Raw genomic sequence first — 21,722 nt, 5'->3', positions numbered from 1 at the left:
GCAGGCCAGTAGGGCCAAGCTCCATCTCACCTGACGTGCATGTCCATGGCCAAAGTGTCGTTCGATTTCGGCTGGGGAAGCGAGTAGCCCTTGCTCTGCAATGCCATGTAACCCTCGGGGCTCCACACGGGCGCTGGATCGAGGGCGGCCACTTTCCTTTCTTGCAGTGGGGGCACACAGTTCTGGTCCTCGGAGCGACAGCCAGTCCCACTGAGGGAATCTTGGGGCAACACTGGCTTCATCAATCCTGAAGAAGGCAAAGGCAAAGAACCAATCTGTATCGGCTCGTTCAGAGAGCCACGCTGCAATCTCAGGGGCAACCAGAGGCCCAAAGGAGACAACAGTGACCCTATCATGTGGACAGAGCAGCCCACCTGCCCACCATCACCAGGCTCTCCACGCTCTCTGACCACAGAACCTCTGAAAGCACACATGCGTGTAACGTGAGGTGTCCAAAAGACCAGTCCTGGGGCCCGTGAAGTCCAACCTGAGCTCCCAGGTTCAGAGCCCCGTGTTGAAGAGTGCACCAACCTGGCAAATGGAAACTGAAATAGCTAACTGGAGAGCTCCTCCTGTTAGCAGAGGCCAGAGGGGCCAATCCGTCAGCCACTAAGGTCTGTGTGAGCAGAGACGCCCGGGGTCTCCCGCACACACACACACGGAAGAGGAGCTGCATGCCAGAGAGCTTTACACAAAGAGCGGGCCTGCCTGCTTCGAAACCCGAGCAAGAAGACTTGGAAAGGGATTTTGGTTTTGGTTCTTTTTTTTTTTTTTTAAAGATTTTGTTTTTATTTTTAAGTCATTTCTATACCTCACGTGAGGCTCAAACCCACAACCCCAGGATTAAGAGTCAGATGCTCCACCGAATGTGCCAGTCAAGCACCCCAGTTCCTTCTACTTCTAGCCCTAAAACTCACCGCAACACTCCACATTTTTGTACAGTGAATGGGGGCAGGAGGACACACAGATGACAACAAACTGTTAACTGGCCTGAGGTGATTAAGAGACAGAGGACAGGGGTGCCTGGGTGGCTCAGTCGGTTAAGCTTCCGACTCTTGGTTTCAGCTCAGGTCATGATCTCAGGGTTGTGGGACTGAGCCCTGCGGTGGGCTCTGAGCTCAGTGGGGAGGCTGCTTGAAGATTCTCTCTCTCCCTTTGCCCCTCTCCCCCACCTCAAATAAATAAATCTTCAAAATAGAGAGACAGAGGACACCTTGTCCCACCAGATAGAAGCTGGCTGGGGAAAGTGAACCCCCATGGCCTCTCTGTCCATTTCGATCAAGTAGGGGAGGGGGGGCAGGGAGGCAGCGCAGAAATTAAAGGTCTCATTGGGCCTAAGCCTGTGGAGAGAAAAAGATCTGATTTTTCAAATACTCTCTTCACAAAGCTAATTAGCAGCCCTGCACTTTGTTGTGACCATGTTTTACTAAGATAATCTGGCCAGAAAATGGTTCGACATTAAGCCAGCGGGTTTAAAGCTTTCTTGTAGCTGTGGGGTGCCCTGTTCAAATGCCACTGATACAGGACTCCAATATAAAGTCAGTGTGAGTCAGGAGGTGGAGACCCTCTCTGGAACTCTAAAATTACACGCCGCTCATTAAGTACTGATCACGAAGCACGTCAAAGCACTCGACACTGTACATCGGCTTGTTTTGGGCAATATGGCAGCTCTTATTACCTGAAAAACCCTGCTACCCCAAACACTCGCTGCCTCAAAAATGCTGTGCAGAATGTGTCAAACACTCCCCTGCAGAGGTTTCCAAGAAGATGGGAAACCCCCACTGGGCTGAAACCACAGCCCCAGGCCAGTGCCACGAGCTGGTGCCTCCTGGACAGGAGCAGGGACACCGCTGTCAGTCCCAGCAACTATGGGCTGGGTCTTCAACACCCAGCAGCAGGGACGATGGGGCTTTTCTGTACAAGGCAGAGAGCTGCAACTGGGATGCTGCTCAAGACAGAGGCCCTCAGAGGGCGAGGCCCTCAACTAAAAGGCAGATTTAAAAATATATGCTCCTTAGTACAGGGAAAAAAGGAAATTTGTGTCTTGGCCTGGGCCAGTGAGGAAAAACAGTTCTCTCCTAGGAACGTACAGCCGTGCCAGCTCTCATGCAGTTTGGGGGAGGAGGGTTCAGATTTACACCCCCAGAGTGGTATAGAAATGTCCCAAGTAAGAATAACAGGTGGTTCGGGGCACCTGGGTGGCTCAGATGGTTAAGCGTCTGCCTTCGGCTCAGGTCATGATCCCAGGGTTCTGGGATCGAGTCCCGCATCGGGCTCCCTGCTAGGCGGGGAGCCTGCTTCTCCCTCTGCCTCTGCCATTCTCTCTTTCTCTGACTTTCATGAATAAATAAATAAAACATTTAAAAAAAAAAAAAGAAAGAATAACAGGTGGTTCTAGGCGGGCAGGAGAAAACCACCCTGGAGGGACAGACTCTCCACTCGAGCCGTACTGGATTCCTACAATAAATAAAACTCTGCTGAAGATGAACTCACAATCCAAAATTACCAGCATGTGTGGGAAACAGCCTGCCATGAGCCCACACAGGCCACAGGGTTATGTGCCTCCCGAGAACTTCAGATAAAGAATAAACACTAGAAATTATGTTTTAAATTAGTAAAAGCATAAGAAAGTAATTAAGAACTTTAAAAAAATGTATGATGCACACACAAAAAACAGATTTGATTTGATTTCAGGTCATGACCTCAGGGTACTGGGATCGAGCCTCGTGTTGGGCTCCGTGCTCAGCGGGGAGTCTGCTTGAGGACTCTCTCACCCCCTCTGCCCTTCCCCCACTCACACATGCTCTCTCTATGAAATAAACAAGTAAATTTTTTTTTTTAAGATTTTATTTATCTATTTGACAGAGACACAGCGAGAGAGAGAACACAAGCAGGGAGAGTGGGAGAGGGAGAAGCAGGCAGGGAGCCCGATGCGGGGCTCGATCCCAGGACCCTGGGATCATAACCTGAGCCGAAGGCAGACGCCCAACGACTGAGCCACCCAGGCGCCCCTTAAGAAGACAGAAATTGTTTCAGTTTCCATTTTTATTTTTATGTTATTTATTCATTTTTAAGATTTTATTTATTTATTTGACAGAGAGAGACACAGCGAGAGAGGGAACACAAGCAGGGCGAGTGGGAGAGGGAGAAGCAGGCTTCCCGCCGAGCAGGCAGCCCGATGCAGGGCTCGATGACCTGAGCCGAAGGCAGACGCTTAACGACTGAGCCACCCAGGCGCCCCTAAACAAGTAAATCTTTAAAAAAAAAATACAAATTTGAGAAAAAAATTCCAGTAATAGAGAAAGAGGAGCTCTGGGGCCCGGCAGGAAGGCTCCCACAAAGAAGGGCGGCTCTGCCACCACCGAGGCGGTGGCCAGAGAATCCACCACCAACGGTCACACGCGCATCCGTAAAGTGGGTTTCAAGACGTGTGCCCCGCGGGCACGCAAGGAGATCCAGAAATTTGCCATGAGAGATGGGAACTGCAGATGTGCACACTCACTGACACCAGGCTCAACAACGCTGGTGTCTGGGCCAAAGGAGCAAGGAATGTTCCATACCATACCCATGTGCGGTTGTCCAGAAAACATAACGAGGATAAAGATTCACCAAACAAGCTCTAGATGTTGGTTATCTATGGACCTGTCACCACTTTCAAAAATCTACAGACAATTAATGTGGATGAGAACTAATCGCTGAATATCAAATAAAAGTAGAAAACTGCGGGGCGCCTGGGTGGCTCAGTCGGTTGAGCATCTGCCTTCGGTTCAGGTCATGATCCCGGGGTCCTGGGATCCAGCCCCATGGCGGGCTCCCTGCTTCTCCCTCTCCCGCTCCCCCTGTTTGCGCTGACAAATAAATAAATAAGATATTAAAAAAAAGAAAGAAAGTATAAAACTAAAAAAAAAAAAGAAAGCAAAAGCAGCAGCCAGAGAGAAAACAGAGCAGGCTATGCAGACATGAATCACTCTCAGCAGCAACGGGAGCCAGAAGAAAATGAAATACTATCTTCTTGGTCCTGAAAGAGAGAACTGCCAACCTAGAATTCTACACCCAGCTAGAGAAAGGGTGTCACAAAGACTTTTTCAGGCAAAGAAAACCTACTGCCAAAAAATTTCCTGAAGAACTCGACAGAACGTACGTCATGAAGAAGCACGTTGCACCCAGATGGAAGGAAAACGCAAGAATGAGAAAGCAGCCAAGAAACCAGTATATGGACACGCAAATCTGAACAAGCACAGATTGCATGAAACAACAAAAACAATAATGACTAACTTGGTGGGCATAAAAACAAGGAACTAAAATTCTAGGGATCAAGAGGAAGACAGACTGATGGCATCATCAGAGCTCAGGTTAGAGGTAAGGACGCTGACTGGCTGTTTCAAGTCAGAGGTGCGTATTAGGATGTAATGTAACCACTAACAACAGTAGAAACAGAACGCAGAGTACAACCACCAAAAGAATAGGAAAACTTGCTCCAAAAAAGGAAGAAAAAGAAAGCATAAAATAAGAGAGTAGGAAATCATAAAATAAGAGAGTAGGAAATCCTAATATAATAATCCCCAAGATCTAAAGCGAGGCACTTTGGCAATTAAAGTCAGATTTTCAGAGTGGGTAAAACCATACACATCTTGTACATACAAACTGCCCCGAAAAAAGGGCTCAGAGAGGCTGACAGTAAAAAGATGGAAAAAAGATACCAAGTAAGCACTCATCAAAAGAAAACTGCAATGATGACATTAGTATCAGACAGAGTGGACATCAGAGGGAGGAAGCGCAATCAAGGAGAGCAGGTGCCACGTGATGATGAGGAGAACAAGATGCATCATTCCACACCTGTCTGCTTCCAGACAGAGAAAGCAAAACCTGACAGGCTTTGGGATCTGACAGATCTCCATTCAGAGCGGGAGACTCTCCCACACCTCTCTAGGTAAGTGATGGTGGGGGGGCGGGGGCGGTAAGAGCTTGTGGTGGGATAGGTAGGTGCTCACAGCAGTCAGCAAGTTCCAGGTAATGGGCCGTGTCCAATTGGAGGATAATGTTCTTTTCAAGCAAACACAGAATGTTAAAAAAAAAAAAAAAGATCATGTCATATCCTACAAAGAAAATATCAACAAATGCCAAGCAACCTGGATCAGGAGCTGGGTGGTTTGGTCATTTTTGTTCTAAAACAGCAAAATGGAGTAGATGCTCAAAACCTGAAACACTGACTATCTGGCATTTATAGGAAGGGTTCTGACCCTTGTTCTCTATGGTCCAGACAATATTGCCCGACCACAAAGCAACCACATTAGAAATTAACACCATAGGGACAATCTTAAAACTCTAAATATTTGGAAAATTTACAACATACCATTAAAAATCATCAACCAAAAAAGGGTAATAAATCAAAATCAAACTAACATTTGAAACTGTATAACAAAAATGTTGTATCTTAAAACTCCTATTCATGGGAATTTACAGTTGAGGTCATCCTTGAATACTGAGAACAAAAGGTCAGAAATTAATGAGCTAAGTATTCAACACAATTAGTTAAGAACAGAAAAATTTCAAAGGAATTAATGAGGAAAAGAACAGAAATTAATGAAATAAAAGCCAAATAAAATAAAGTAATTAAGAAATCCAAAAGCTGCTTTTTAACAACGGCATTACACAAACCTTGGGAAGGACAAATCAAGGGCCAAAAAGGAAGAGAGAAGGCATAAAGAACATTAAGAATGGAAAGAAAGAAACTTCAGTAAAAAAAAAAAAAAAAAAAAGACAGAGGGACAAACGAGACAGCAGGAACGCCAGAACTAATTAAAACAATGTATAACGCATGACCGGAAGGACTCTTCCCAGCGATGCCATGTGACTGGTACTATTACCATAGCCTCACTTTGCAAACAACAAAAAGTTCCAGCTCAGGCTGGTCCTGTGAGTTACAGGAAAGGCCAAAGTCCAGGTGGGTCCAACTCCCGAAGGAACACCCTCACCCCCACACCATCCCACTGGAGCATGCTTACCTGAGGGGTGGAGGGCGGAGGGGTAGAAATCCACCGGGGCGCGGGTGGGCGGGATTCGTGGGTCCATGTAGGAAGGCATCATCATCCACCTGGGATCGAAGCCCAGCATCTGGGGATGGTGGGGGTAGAAGGTGCGCTGTGGGTGGGAAGGCGGGGGGTACACGGGCTGCCAGTGCTGCATTTTGTAGAGCTGCTCCTGACCGGGGAGAGAGACCAGGTTAGACAGGTGCCCGGGGCAGAGCCTGCGCCTGTGTACTCCCGTGCACACACACACTCCCGTGCACGCACACACATACACGTGCTCACATACCGCCCCCCCACCCAGTCACGCCAAGCCCGGGCTTGAGGAGTGTCTGATGGTTCCCCACGGCTCTCTGTGGGGCAGCCCGAATCCCACCAGGCCCGATGTGAGCTGCCCTACCTGCCGCTAGCTTCAGCACATGACTGCCAGCCTCGTGGGGCCCTGGTTACACACTGGGCCCTCCGTCTAGAAGGCTCCTGCTCGCTCCCTTCATCCTGGCTCACCCCTGCCCTTCCTTCAGTTTCCGCTTAAAACGCCCTTCCTCTGGGCAGCCCACCGCAAGTCCGCGGGCGGGACCAGACGGCTGTCCTCGGCTCTGCGACACTGGGACTCCTCCCTGTAGCACTCACAGGAGGTCGCGATTCTGCACCGCTGGTTTGCCCTCACAAAGCTGTAAGCGGCTACACGCCGAGGCCCCTGGAGCAGCCCTGCCCTCCTACCACACTGCACAAACGGGTGAGTATCAGCAAAACATTCAAATCAAGTCCTGCACCCGCGAGGGTTCGCTTCCAGCCCTGCCCCCCGGCATCAGTGACCCCCGGGGCACCACATAAGCACCCCGAGAATCAGCATTCCAGCAGGAGTCAGGTACAGAGTCGGTTAAGGAGAAGAGCTGACCGGCTTCGCCCTACCCCTCTGCAAACAGGAAGGCCTGGGCCGGGTGCACGGAGCTCCTCCTCCGTCCGGCCCCCAGGCCCCCGGGGAACCTGACCAGACAGTCTGTCGGCTGCCCTGGTGCGCTCAGACTCCTTTCTATTCCTGAGGAATGACTTACCTGTCCCCGCCCCCCTAAGCGTTACTCTTACGGCTGTGTCTGGCTGGAGTTACCCCAGGGATCGTCCTGATCGGTAATTCTCCACCAAGCCCGCGAATCGCTGCACGGTGCTCGCTCACTCAACAGCGCCAAAGCACGAAGAATATCACTTCCTGTTTATAGCTCAGGATCTGGGGAGCTTCCAAAATACCTCGCAGGGGCCCAGGGAAAGGAGGATCTGAGGTGAAGGCTTTAAAGGCAACTAAAAAAGATTCCGGAAAAGGCTGAAGACCCTGATTTGTCCCCCTAAGGCACACATGTTCTGGTCCATGCTCAGTCATCATTAACAACGACTGAAGGCGCATCTAGCAGCTGGGCTACGTGATGTCCACATTTCCTCTGTTTCCCACCAAGGTGCACTGCTCATCAGTACGAACCTGTTCCTCCACACATCCCTCCTCAAAGACACACTCACCGAAGAGTGCTCCAGTGGGGCCACCAGAGATTGGTGTGATGACAACCACCACCCATGTCATCCTCCCCAGGGCAAACAAGGTCCCTTTTGAGCTTTACAAACCACTCAAAATGAGGAGACTGATAACACTGCCGAGCCAGTCCGCGGGCGCCCGAAAAGCCTCACTACCACACTGAGGCAGGAATCCATTCCTCCTGGCCCATCCAAGGCCACACCCGACTAGACAAGCTGCACAATCAGGATCGGAATCAGTTCAACTCAACACCCACAAACCTACATCCTTAGCCCAAAGCTAGCACACCTCTCCGGCAGCTTTCCAAGCCCTCCTGGGCCTCCTCCCTCGCTGGGAGGGTCCCAGGGTGTCCCGAGACCACTCGGGAGAGGCCACAGCAGACTGCTCTGAATGAAAACACCAGTGTTCAGTGGAACTACACTGGGTGAGTGCACACAGCACCAGCACTTCCTTACCGACACCAGACAACATGGCCAATACACTACCAACAGCGGTTTTATTCATTTACGGGAGAAATCACTCGGAAAAATGCAAACTGGCCAGGGCTGGTCTTCTAGGGCTGTAAGTTTTCAGGTGCCGCTCCTGACATCCCTGCCAGTGACAGGGATACGGGAGGGCAGATTTCTGTCAGATGCTTTCATCGAAGGGGGAGGGGACATCCAGTGAGCAGTCCGATCTGTTTACCTGCTGCTGCTGGCGCTGGAACCTGGGAGGAAGTGACTTCTGGTACTTGCTGAACTCCTGTGCGGGGGACCCAGCCTCCCTGGCCCCCTCCTCACTGCTGCCGCTCTGGGCCACAGCTGGGGGAGCCGTGGGGGCTTCTTCCGAAAACGTGTTGGGGGCTCCCTGGGCAGAGAACTCAGGAGAGCCTAGAGGACAAATAACCAGAAAAACGGCTGCAGTGAGCTCACAAAAGCTGGGTCGGCCAAACACTGATGGCAAATGCTCGTTCTTGTTGGCACGGACATCCCACTGCTGGCCTCCTCACAGCCCGAGTCCTGGCACTGCGCTAACTGCCCCGCATGCGTGTGCTCACACACCCCCTGTGACGCCATCCCTTTGGAGGCGAGAAAGCTAAGGGTCGAGAGGGCAGGTGACCTGCCAGAGGTCACAGAGTTTTGCCAAACCCAGGCAAGGTTTTACTGAGAAGGACTCCAGCAAACCGGAGAACAGCCACCAGCTCGGCGACAGCCCACATCCATCATCCGAGCAGCAGGAGTCAACACATCCAAAGGCTGTGTGAGTCACCGCGCCTCTCCTCGCCCGCTTCCTCATCGATAAAGGGAAGAGAAAAGTTTCCTTCTTTCTTGCCCCCGTCCCAGCTTTCCATTCTTTTTTTTTTTTTTTTTTTGGTCCCCAGCTTTACTGACATATAATTAACATCTGCACTTTTAATTCTACTGCAGGGGACAATCAAACCCCAATGCAAAGCCTCAGGGACCTGGCAGTGCTTCCCAGGGGAACGCCGCAGAAGCACAGGGCAGGGGCACACGCAGCACCCAGACCTGCCCCCGAGGACCCGTCTCAACTGACCCAGGCTCACACCAAACCACCTGCTTCCTGGACTCTCCAGCTCAGCAAGTACTGAGGCTGGGCACACGCTGCACCCAGACTTCCAGGCAAGGAAATGGACAGAACAGTCGGCAGTTTCTCAGAATTCCCTGGACAGAAGGGGCTGAGGACCAGCAGATGAGGAATAAGACCCACCTGAGCACCTACCATCAGCCCCTTCTCTCCTAAAAAGAGTTGTTTTTAGTTGATTTAAGAATATCGGGGCACCTGGGTGGCTCAGTCAGTTGGGCATCTGCCTTCGGCTAGGGTCAGATCCCGGGGTCCTGGGATCGAGTCCCTCATCAGGCTCCCTGCTAAAGCTTAGAGCCTGCTTCTCCCTCTCCCTCTGCCCCTCTGCCCTGCTTCTGCGCTCTCTCTCAACTAATAAAATCTTTAAAAAAAAAAAAAAAGTACATCACAAAGAACAAAGCTGGTCGTACTCTTTCAAAGTGCTCCAAGAACCCCTTTCCGCCACGCAATCTATTCCTTGCGGAATTAATGCCAGGAAGAATGCACTCGAACGAGCAGGCAGGCTTCTCTCAATGTCACAAAGGTACGTTTTTTGTGATTTTCTTAAATGAACTACAAGGACCCTGTGCTTGTATTAAAGCCTCCAGCACCCGCGTATTCAGTTGGGCAGTGGCAGGAACGAGAACAGTGATGAGGACAACGAGGACAAAGTTGGTAACATGCATGCTCTCCGCCAAGTGCTTTCTGTACTTTCTTTCCCGTGGCCCCTCAGCGTGTGGGCAGGTACAGGCTACTTCCATCCCGTTTTAACAATGAGGAAACAAGCTCCAGGGAGCGAAGTGTGTAGCTGCAACAGGATGTGAACCCAGGCCAGAACTCAACAGCCAGCGCTTCCCTGCGTCCCCTTGCTGCAGCCGCCGGTTGCACTAGGAAGCCAGGGAGAGGCAGAGTACTGGCAACAGCCCAGGGTGTCCGGTCCACGGGACCAGGGCCCAGCGCTTACCTTTGCGCACAGCAGGGCCATTCTCCTGTGGGGGCAGCTTCTCGGTGCCTGGAGATCGGGGCACTTCCTTCTCTGCCTGCTTCTGGGCCTCTCCCGCCTTCTGAGCCTGCTTGCACTTCTGGTCCAGCTGCTTGAGCTTGGCGGCACAGGCAGCCAGCCTCTCTTCCCGGGCTCGGCGCTCCTCCTCCTCCCGGCGCTTTCGGGCTCGCTCCACGGCCTCGGACATCTCTGACTGCACAAACTTCTGCCGTGGGGGCGGCTTGTCCTCCTTCTCCTCCATAGACTGTTGCCGGAACATGCTGCCCAGCGAGGATTTCTGCCCAGAGAATAAAGTCGGATGAAACAATGGGCCCAATGCCTGGGACACGGTCCACCCCACCTTGAGATCAGTTCTCCTTCCCGAGACCCCTGAACACCTGTAAGAGGCAGCAGTCACGTGCCGAGTGGACCTGGGTTTCAATCCTGCTTGGCCCTTTACTAATCTGCAGTGAGGTCTGGGCAAGTGCCAACGTTCTCTACCTTAGCTCCCCCTGTGCAAGCTGGGGATAAAGGAGGCCCTAGGAACAGGAGATGTGCAATGAAGGACGTGCAAGGTGCTCTGCACCGTGACCGACACGGGAAACAGTGCCTGGATGCTCTCACCACGGCTAATGCACACACAAGATTAGGGCCTCCACGGCTAGCGGACAGGAGCAGAGACCCACACATTCATCATTTGAGTCGCAAAATGGCTCTCCTCTTTCTCCCGTGAAAATACAGAAACCTCTGGGTGTAAAGGGGCGCAAGAAACTAAAATTCACAGTCAGACATATGGTTTCAAAGTGACTCTTCATATAAAGACATCTCTTTGGGCCACTTCATCCACTTCTGAGTCTCTCACTGGTTCCCAGTTACTGGGCAACCAGTGGGACGCCCACTCAACCCTGGGAAGGTTGCTCCCCGATCTGCAGGGAGCAGAGCTGCAGAGAGAACACAGCACAGATGATGGGCAAGTGTAACTGAGCGCCAGTCACCAAAACTCCCATGAGGAACGACCATCAAAAAACAGAGCTTCCCAGGGCGCCTGGGTGGCTCAGTCGTTAAGCATCTGCCTTCGGCTCAGGTCATGGTCCCAGGGTCCTGGGATCGAGCCCCGCATCGGGCTCCCTGCTCCGCGGGAAGCCTGCTTCTTCCTCTCCCACTCCCCCTGCTTGTGTTCCCTCTCTCGCTGTGTCTCTCTCTGTCAAACAAATAAATAAAATCTTAAAAAAAAAAAAAACAAAACCACAGAGCTTCCCATGCCGGATGCTAGTGACAGACGCACACAAGGGTCCCCAGTCCTCAAACATCAACAAACAAGATCTCTGCCTTTTCTGGTGTGCTCATGAGCCCTTGACAAGAGCCATGTGACACATTTACTGCAGTCAAGGACTTTTCTCCTGCAAGTTAACTTCTCGTGATCCAGAGACAATGACGACAATCAGAGAAGATTAGAAACTTCGAACTTGGAAGCATTTAAAAGCACTTTCAGATGATGAGACTGGGGCCGAGGTGCGCACTTTCCTTTCACGTTGCCTGGGACCAGGCCTGCCCGTGCTCTGGAACGCCGTGCACGGTGGCACCCCCCGGGCCTATATCATCATTTACCTCACCCCCGGGGCTCCCAGAAATGAAAGAGCAGAATCAAAGGGCACATGTGTAACTCCAGCAAGATGGCTGGGAGTGCCCTAACATTAGCTGCCATTTCATAGACCCCGTGCTCTGGAAAGCGTTTGAACTTTTCAGAAATCTGAATGCATAAAATTATAGAGATTTTTTTCTCTGTTGACTCAGTTAACTCACATTGTTGTTTATGAGATCAAAGTGAAACCTTCCTGGAATACTGAGTAACCCCAACACAGGAATGGAATTTGGATTAACTGCAGGGTAATTTCCAAGAACAGCTCTGTGTCAGTTTTGTTTCCCTTTGTGTCCCCTGTGCCTAACGCAGGGCCTGGCACACAGTAGGTACTCAATACCGAAGACTGAAAATAAAGGCATTTTTATTTTATATGATGTAGAACCAGAGCCCCTTAAATGGCAAAGTGCATTAAAAATGGCAATTTTGTTACTGTGGTTGTTGTTTTGCTAAACGTATTTGAATTAATACCTTTCCCTGACCTAACTCTGCGCCTCCTGGACAATCAGTCCCCAAGTCCCGAAGTGTGGCACAACAAGGCACGCATCTGGCGCCGGGCAGTCATGGTGGCTAAGAGCAGGTGGTCAGAGCCCAGGCAGGGCGAGGAGGGGGTCCATGTAGAGGTGGGGCTGGTGTGGGAGTTAGAGCCAACCCAGCTGGGTGAGGAGGCACATCACAAGGAGAGGCGGCCCAGCAGGGAGATTCAGGGCATCCACGTGGGGCAGGGAGGACGGGGCACTGACAGCTGAGGGAGCAAGCAGGGCATCTGTGCAAGGGAGAGAGCATGGGGGGCAGAAACGGGAGACTGGTCACACACGGGGGGACGGATCAAGTGAGTGTGAATACCAGGGACAATGGGAACAGATGTCTCACTGTTGGAGAGAGGAGTTACAGATACACGGGGGAAAGAACCAAGTTGGATTGTGTGGAACCAGACATACCACTGTGAAGTCACGGCTCTCCACACAGATACGGAAATAATAAAGACACAAACATGTATCTATGTGAATCTATATATACATACACACCTTTCCTCACCCTGTCCACCGAGCAGGCCCAGGAGGAGTGAGCACTCCCGATACCCACATATTGGTTTCTAAGTATCATAAGGGCTGATTCCAGACCAAGGCAAGGTAAGGACAAAATGACCTTGGAAAAGCTTGTCCTGGGGCGCCTGGCTGGCTCAGTTGGTAGACTGACCATGTGACTCTTGATCTCAGGTCTCACGCCCCATGTTGGGTGTAGAGCTTACTTGGGGAAAAAAAAAAAATTGAAAGAAAAAAAAGAAAAGAAAAGCTTGTCCTACCAGAAAACAAGGAAACTGCTCAATAATGGATGGGACACATAAGGACCGACGCCAGCCTGAAGAGGCTCCTGACTGCCAAATCAAAAATACTTGGAGCTTCAAAACAACGAGAGGAAGAGATTATAACCCACTATGTAAATAAGTAAACTAGAAGTTTAATGAGAAACAGGACAGTCATAGTTTCAAAGTATCTCCCCACATATTTTTTATTACAAATGTGGAAGAGAGAAACTCCACAGTGTGAAATTCAGGGGACATTAAAACCTTAGTCGAGAGGTCAGAGTGAAAGCTGCCAGAGCGCGCACAGAGTGGGCTCTCTGTCGCATGGTGGGATGCGAGGAGAGGAGTCGGTGTCGTTTCTGAGATAGTCTAGCCAAAAATGCAAACCTTGGACCTAATCATGAGGAAACACCAGACAAACCCAACTTGAGGTGAATTCCACAAAATAAATGGCTTGCAATCCCCACAAGTGTCAAAGTCACGAGAGTGAAGGAAGGCTGGGGGCTACTGCAGACAAGGCAGCCTGTGACTGGATCCTCTGTACGAAGGACACTGACGGAACCAGCGCTAGGAGTTGGATGGGGCTGAGGATCGGATGGCAGTGAGGTACCAGCGCTCACTTCCTGGTTTTGACTGTGGTTACCTACGAGGCAGAAAATTAATACCAAAGCGTTCTGCAGTGACAGGGCCTGAGCAGGCTGGCAACTTACTCTACACATGGTTCAGAGAAAAATATTCTTTGTGTTGTGCTTCCAACTTTTTGGTAAGTTTGTGACTGTTTCAAAATTTTAAAAGAAATTTTTTTAATGAAAAATCAAAAGAGAGAAATGTCCACCCAGGACTTTTCAGAAACCTAGCCACGGAACTCAGTGAAGTACAAACGCATAGGCCAGACAACCAGACGACCGCTGTGCTGCAGACTTGGAGCTCTGGTGAGAACAAATTTGAGAAGAACAGGTGTGTGCGCGTGCGCGCGTCTTCCCCAAGCTAGTCACAGGCACAGAACCCCTCCAGGGACCACGGTACCTGGTAGTCAGGGCCGGACGCCCAGCTGTGAAGTTTCCTGGAAAGTGGCTGAGGTTCTGGCACTTTCCGGACGACACGGGTCACACCCACTGCTTCGCCCCAGTCCTTTCCTTCCTCTTGGGAACGCTTGACATCGGCACTGTCCGCGGAGCTCATCGACAACTGTCGCTGCCGTCTGGGGTCCCAACTGCTCCTGGGACAGACCGCAGTGAGCGTGAGTTTTCCCATCAGCCCAAGCATGGTTTGGTCTTACCCGTCAGAGGGCCTCAGGAATCCCCAAGCCAGCTGTCCATACACCAATGTCCTTCCCTGGAACAGACCTAGCCCGCCGTGGGTGAGAGGACACGCCCAGAACACCAAAATCCAGCACCAACATTTACCACGTCACTCTTACACACGAAACTCCAGGTGGGACATTTCACATCCATTACTTGGTTTACGGGAAAATAAGTCCTTTCTCCCCCATTTTAAAGGGTTGGTAACAGAGTTTCAGAGAGCTTGGGGAGCTGTCTTCCCAGGAAGAGCGAACAGATTTGAACCTAGGATCCCAGATGAAGGTCCCTTCTCCTTAGACTATGGCTCCTTCCCTGTGTTTTGCATAAAGGAGGTGCTCAATCAATTTTCCTCAAAATAGCAAAAGACGACTCACTGAATGATGCATAATACAGAGAGCAAGAGGAGGAAGCCAAGCAGATGCAGCACGGAGAAGGAGAAGAGGGGTTCCAAACGGAGGCTGGAAGGGAATGGAGATCTGGACAGTGCTCACCTTTACATGCTGCAGGGAAACAAAGGCACCAGGGTAAAAAAAGTATGTGCATTTACCAAGCACTGCTTTTGTGCAAAAGAAGCGCCCAGCACACATCAAGGACTTCAGAGAAAAGCAGGGGGTCAGGAGTGGCTCGTATGTGTGTGTCTGCGTGTGTCCATGCACACAGGCGCAGGGAGGGCAAAGGGAAGATGAGGCTCTCACTTTGAGAGGCGCCAAGACCACGCAAGGCTCCTGACGCACCAGGAAAGACGACTAAGGCACAGTGTGGAGGAAGGACGTGAGCCGGCTAACCTCTGAATGGTCCAGAAAGAAACGATGTGGTCCCAGGGGCCCAGAGACAATGAACAGGAAGGGATGGAGTCCAGGGAAGTGTCGGGAACCCATCATGGATGGGGAAACAAAGATGATTTAAGGACGACCCGGGAGCTTGGAGGAGGAGACTCTCAACTAACTCGGAGAACACGGAGAAAAGAGCAGGTTCAGGGAGGGGATGGCTTGGGGACTCTCAATCTGAGATGTCCTTGGTCATAGCCAGCAGCGAAGCTGGGTCCAAACCCATGCTTAACCCTTTCAGTTGAATATTCCATTCACGTCAACTGAAAGAGACGAGGAACAGAGTGTCCTATTGCTCCATGAGTCTGTAGAACTGTATGTCTTTGCCTTTGATTTAAATTCTTGCTCACAATTCCTTCTGGGCTGAGTGTTCCAAGAACTGACCCATAGATATTTCCCAAGTGCACTCAAAGCTTCAGTTAAAATCAAACAGCATTAAAACAAACTAGAGAAGCCTCAATTAGTTAACTGTTTGTGTACCAGAGAAAAAGTAGCTGAAGGTCACTACCCACCCCCTCTAGAAGGACTTTGAAGTAAATAACATGGAATAACAAAGAAAAAGACTTGCACGCTTGACTATGTAAACATTCAGTTATTGACAATAAAACTGACAAAAGGAAAAACATCAAAGCATTAATATTTAAATGATATAAAACACTAATCCCATTTTAAAGGTGATATAGTAAGTCTAATAAATAAATATACAAAGGAAAATAGGCAATCCCACACAGGAAAGCATTCATATTTGCTGGTATTCAAAAATTAAATTAAATTAAATTGAAAAGCAAATTAAAGCAGCCATAAGTACTATTTAAAAAGTACTAGCCAGGGGCACCTGGGTGGCTCAGTTGGTTAAGCATCTGCCTTCAGCTCAGGTCATGATCCCAGGGTCCTGGGATTGAGGCCCAAGTCAGGCTCCCTGCTCAGCCAGGAGCCTGCTTCTCCTTCTCCCTCTGCCCTTCTCCTGCTTGTGTTCTCTCTCCTTCTCTCTCTCTTGCTCTCTCAAATAAATAAATAAAATCTTAAAAAAAAAAAAAAAAAGTACTAGCCAGGGGAGCCTGGCTGGCTCAGTCAGTAGAGCGTGCGACTCTTGATCTCAGGGTCAGGAGTTCGAGCCCCACATTAGGGGTGGCGTTTACTTTAAAAATAAATAAAAATAAAAAGTACTAGCCAATCAATCTACTGGCATTATGACAAAAACTAGAGGGACCAAACTACAATGGAGTTTTTTTCCAAAGGGCATTATAGGTAATATGAGTCCAAAGAAGACAGAAAAAAGGATGAAATGGTCAAGTAAGTTCAGGAAATCTGGCATACCCCACTCAGCGCTTCTCCCACCTCTCCAAAGATCCCCGACACGCTTCAGCACGCATGTCCTAGGCTCTGGGCAACCGTGGAGTAAAGGAGTTAAGTTGAACCCGGGTGGTTTCCCAGCTGTGCCTGGCCAGAGAAACCCTGCTGGGCACCAGACCCACACGTAATCTGCGGAGCAGGAGGTGCAAACAACACTAGGGAAACACTGGCACGCGGTTAAAACCACCAGCACTCAGCCAGCCCACCGGAGCCAACCATGCCGGGATGCGCACCCTGGCTCCGGTCCCACACGGTGTCCCATCCGCAGAAGGGAAACCACATCTGCCCGCGTGAGGCTGCCCATGACCAGGAAATGCACTTGGCACGGTGACCAGCACACGGCTGCACGGCCAAGCAGTGATGCGCGTGCACCCGCTCTGGTTAAGCCTCAGGGAGTGGCGCTCTGAGCAGGGATGGGGGATCCTTACCACTTCGGCCTGCCATCCTTCCCAACTTCTTCCTCCTCTTCATCATCACTGAACTTCAGTTTCTCGGAGTAGTCCACTTCCTCATGAAGGCCTACAACAGGAGGAGGGCCAGGGAGACCGAGAGAAGCCAAGTCTGAGCAGTGCTAAGAGCGCCACCCTGGGGACTTCCTCCAGTCAAGGGCTGCTGCCGGCCCAACGGAGGAGGAAGGGCAACCCGGCCAACCGCCACCACGACAAACACCGCAGATCAGGTGAGGGATGGCTCTGGCTTCGGGCGACAACAGAGCAACCCGGCCAGATTAACCCTTCCACAGATAACAGTTCTTAAATCTGGACAAAATATTTTTCAAACATATTAGAAGGTACGGAAGAGTGAACAAAAAAGCAGGCAAAACGAAACGGGAGTCCAACCTGGCAACACAGAGGCTTGGCCGGTGGGATCTGTGAGCTACCCAGCGTGAGGGGCTCAGGGGGCAGAACGTGCCCATCAGCTGACAAGTCGGCACACAAAATGTGGGAGAGCCATATAGGGGAAGAGTATTTTGGCCATAAAAATGAATACGGACACACACCTCAACAAGATGAATCCTGAAAACATGCTCAGTGAGAAAAGGCCACACGATATACTGTGCTTCCGTTTATATGAAGTGTCCCGAAGAGGCAAAACCACAGAGACGGAAAGTAAATAGTGGTTGCCAGAGGATGCATGTGGGGGTGGGGGGTCACTGGGAGTGGCTGCTAATGGTACAGTGTGCTTCTTTTGTGGGTGATGGAAATGTTCTGGAACTGGACAGTGGAAATGGCTGCACAAACGTGTGAATGTACTATAACCCACTGAACTGTGGACTTTAAAAGGATGGATTTAATGGTATGTGAAATTTGTTTTATGAACTGTATCTTTTTTAAAAAGAAAACAAAAAGTCCAATACAATTACAAAGCAAATCTGATAAAAAGGCAAGTGCAACTATACGCTGTCTAGATCATCAGTTTAAATACAAACACAAATGGGCTGAAAGGAAAAGGATTAAAGAAAAAAGACACAACATGAAAACATTAACACCAGAGCAATGATCTAACATGGGACAAAGACCCCCCCCACCAAGACAAGAAACATTTCTAGTAATAAAGGACATCTGAAAACAATACAAAGGATCAATATGTCGGTCATAAAAATTATAGATGTGCATATGCCTAATAACAGCTTCAAAACCAATGAAGCAGAAACCTGATAGAATTAAAGGGAGAAACAGATAAATCCACAGTCACAGTGGAGAATTCCACACCTCATTTTCAGTAAGAGAATTAGACATAAATATGTAAGATCTGAAGGATACTATCAACCACCTTGATAGTGACTAAACTGATATTTACAGATGCTCAACAACTGTAGAATACACATTCTTTTCAAATGCACTTGAATAGTCACCAAGACAGACTATGTCCTAGTCATAAAATAAGTCTCAGTGAGTTGAAAAGAACCAGAATCATACAGTGTATGCTCTTGGACTACAATGGAGTTAAATTAGAAATCCAGAAAGCCCTAATAATTAAAATGAACAGATAACAATCCAACAATGGAGAAAATTAAAGCCCAAAACTGCCTCTTCTTAAGAGATAAAGATTAAAAAGAATAACTCCTTAGCAGAAGTGAATAAGAAAAAGAGGAAAAATACAAATTACCCAATTACTGGGAATGAAAGAGGAGCTACCACTACAGATCCTACAGACACCAAAAGGAAAAGGAATGAGATCAACAACTTTATACCAATAAATTCAACTCAAAAGAAATGAACAAATCCCTTGAAAAACACAACTTATTAAATACTCACAAAAACAACAAAGGAAATCTGAGTAGCCCTCTAACTAATCAAAGAAATTAAATTTATTATCAAGAATGTCACCACAAAGAAAACTCCAGGGTCAAATTATTTCACTGGTGAATTTTATCAAGCATTTATGAGAGAAATAATACCAAACTTATAGAAACTCAAAAAGCAAAGAAGGAACATTTTCCAACTCCTCTTATGAGCCCAGCATAACCCAATATCAAAACCCAACAAAGATATTAAAAGAAAAGAAAATCACGGAGACCAATATCTGCCATGGACATAGACACCAAGAACCTTAGTAAAATATCAGCACACTGAATCTAGGCATACAACAAGGTGGAGCTTATTCTAGGAATGCAAGGTTGGTTTAGCATTAAAAATAAACAAACAAACAAACAAACAAATAAGTATCAACCAATCAATCAATGCAGTCCTCCAGATTACCAAAATAAAGGGGAAAAATCTTTTGATCACAGACACAGGGAAAGTTATTAAACAAAATTTAATACCCATTCATGATTTAGAAAACAAAACACTCAGCAAACTAGAAATAGAAGGAAACCCCTTGATCTGATAAAAAACACCCAAAATCCTATAGCTGACATCAGATTTAACGGTGAAACACTAGACACTTTCTCCCCAAGATCAGGAACAAAGAACTTCAACACAGCACTGTACTGGAAGTACCACACTGCATTTAGGCAAGAAAAAGAAATAAAAAAGGCATATAATCTGAAAAGAAGACACAAAACTCTCCCTATTTATAAGCAACATGATGGTTTATGTAGAAAATTCTAAGCAATCAACAAAAACTAGTAAAACTAATCAGTGTAATTCAACGAAGTGCCTGGTACAGGTCCATACACAAAAATCAATGGTTTATGTAACACCAAACAAAAAAATGATTACATTTTAAAAATCAACACCATTTATAGCAGCATCAAAAAACATAAACTACTTAGGAATAAACTTAACAAAAGATGTTGGAGACCTCCACACTGAAAACTGTGAAACACAGCTGAGAAAAGTCAGATTCACCAAGTTCCCGGGTGGAAGATTCAAAATTAAGGTATCATTTATCTAGAAATACATTCAACACAGTCCTAACCAAAATGCCTGTGAGCTTTTTGTAAATACTGACAGGCTGATTCTAAATTTATATGGGAATGAAAAGATCTTATAGTTGAATAATATTGAAAAAATAGTCAATCTTGAAAAGGAACAAGGCTGGAAAACTTACACGGCCTGAATTTAAGACTCACTATAAAGCTACAGTGTGGTATTGGCATAAGGATGAATAAATACATCAAGGAAACAAACAGGGTCCAGAAATAGACCCATACTTATCTGGTCAATTGATTTTTGGCAAAGGTGCCAAAGTAAAATTCAATAGGGAGAGGAAAGTCCTAACAACAAATGGTACAGAACCACTTGATATCCTTCTGGATTCAAGTGAGCCTTGACTCCTAGCTTATGCACAAAAATTAATTCAACATAGACCACAGACCCAAAAACAAGAGTTGAAACTATAGAAAGTAAGAGAGTATCTTGGGGCGCCTGGGTGGCTCAGATGGTTAAGCATCTGCCTTCAGCTCAGGTCATGATCTCAGGGTCCTGGGATCAAGCCCCACATCAGGCTCCCTGCTCAGCGGGAAGCCTGCTTCTCCCTCTCCCTCTACTGCTCCCCCTGCTTATACTCTCTCGCTCTCTCCGTTGAATAAATAAATAAAATCTTAAAAAAAAAAAGGGGAGTATCTTTGCTGTCAAAGGGAGACAAAGATTTTTAGACAGAACACAAAAGAAATAACTATAAAAAACACAAATTTATAAATTAAGCTTCATCAAAACAAAAAAACTTCGGCTCATCAAAACCCAGGGCTAAAAAAATGAACAGACAAGGGGCGCCTGGGTGGCTCAGTCGGTTAAGTGTCCGACTCTTGGTTTTGGCTCAGGTCATGATCTCATGGGTCCTGGGATTGAGAGCCGTGTCAGACTTCGCTCTCAGCACGGAGTCTGCTTGGGATTCTCAATCCCTCTCCCTCTCTGCCCCTCCCCCCACTCATATGCTCTCTCTCTCAAATAAATAAATCTTAAAAAAAAAAAGGACAGACAAGGCAGGCAAACAATGAGAAAAAAATATTTGTAAAACGTTAAGTTGCAAAGGACTTGTATCCATGACTTTTATCCTACCACTCAAAAAGAGAAAAAAGAAAGAAAGAAAATATACCAGTAGCCAAATAACACATGAAAACTTGTTCACCATCATTAGTCATCAGCAAAATGCAAATTACAAGCATAATGAGACACCACTACACACCCACTAGAACGGCTAAAATTAAAAAGACTAATCACATGGAAGTGTTGTGAGGGCGCAGAGAAACCCAGCTCTCAAACCCTGATGCCAGGAACGTAACCTCGCACGGCCACCACGGGGAAAGGTGCAGGTGGGTCTCAGAGGTCCAACGGCTCATCTTCCCTTTGACCTAACAATTCCACTCCTGGGTATTACTGAAGACAAATGAAAATACTATTCATAATGGAACTTCCCTCACAAGAGGGGAGGCCCTAGGCGGAGTCGGGGGAGGAAGGCAGGCTGGCAGGCTGGCGGGGGAAAGTTCTGGAAAGTCCTCTCAGCGGGAGGTGTGCTACACACGTGTATCCCTCTGTCAAAACTGCACAATGAAGATGAGCACCTTTCAGTGTAATTAAAATTTACTTGAAAGCAAATAAACAAAAAGAATTTTAGAGAACACAATCGGACTGGCGGACAGGGCGTGGTACTTGTTGAAGCCAGGTGATGGGAAGCTGGGGGCTCACTGCCCCATTTCCAGTTTTGTTTAACTTTTAGAAAGTTAACAAAACGTCCCCTGCAGCTAAGAGCGAGACCAAAGACCAACAGAAGACACGGCTCGGTGAGGAAGCAACCGCTGGCCAGCACCCACTGGGGG

At 48.3% G+C, this 21,722-nt stretch overlaps 1 protein-coding gene across 6 annotated transcripts in view; it reads right to left on the bottom strand.

The window, feature by feature from the left end:
- The window catches only part of PRRC2B (proline rich coiled-coil 2B), an 88,652-nt gene that overhangs the window by 24,259 nt on the left and 42,671 nt on the right, over window positions 1-21,722 (bottom strand). For all 6 annotated transcript variants that reach the window (XM_032419139.1, XM_032419142.1, XM_032419143.1 and 3 more), the window contains exons 10-15: window positions 16,945-17,035; window positions 14,062-14,254; window positions 10,073-10,388; window positions 8,233-8,417; window positions 6,006-6,201; window positions 31-247 (exon numbers count right to left, since the gene is read on the bottom strand). In XM_032419139.1, coding sequence (XP_032275030.1) covers window positions 31-247; window positions 6,006-6,201; window positions 8,233-8,417; window positions 10,073-10,388; window positions 14,062-14,254; window positions 16,945-17,035 — 1,198 coding nt within the window. The remainder of the gene's footprint in view (window positions 1-30; window positions 248-6,005; window positions 6,202-8,232; window positions 8,418-10,072; window positions 10,389-14,061; window positions 14,255-16,944; window positions 17,036-21,722) is intronic.

Source organism: Phoca vitulina, unplaced genomic scaffold, assembly GCF_004348235.1.
Source record: "Phoca vitulina isolate PV1807 unplaced genomic scaffold, GSC_HSeal_1.0 scaffold21, whole genome shotgun sequence".
Taxonomy (NCBI): domain Eukaryota; kingdom Metazoa; phylum Chordata; class Mammalia; order Carnivora; family Phocidae; genus Phoca; species Phoca vitulina.
This window is presented reverse-complemented; position numbering and strand designations above follow the sequence as displayed.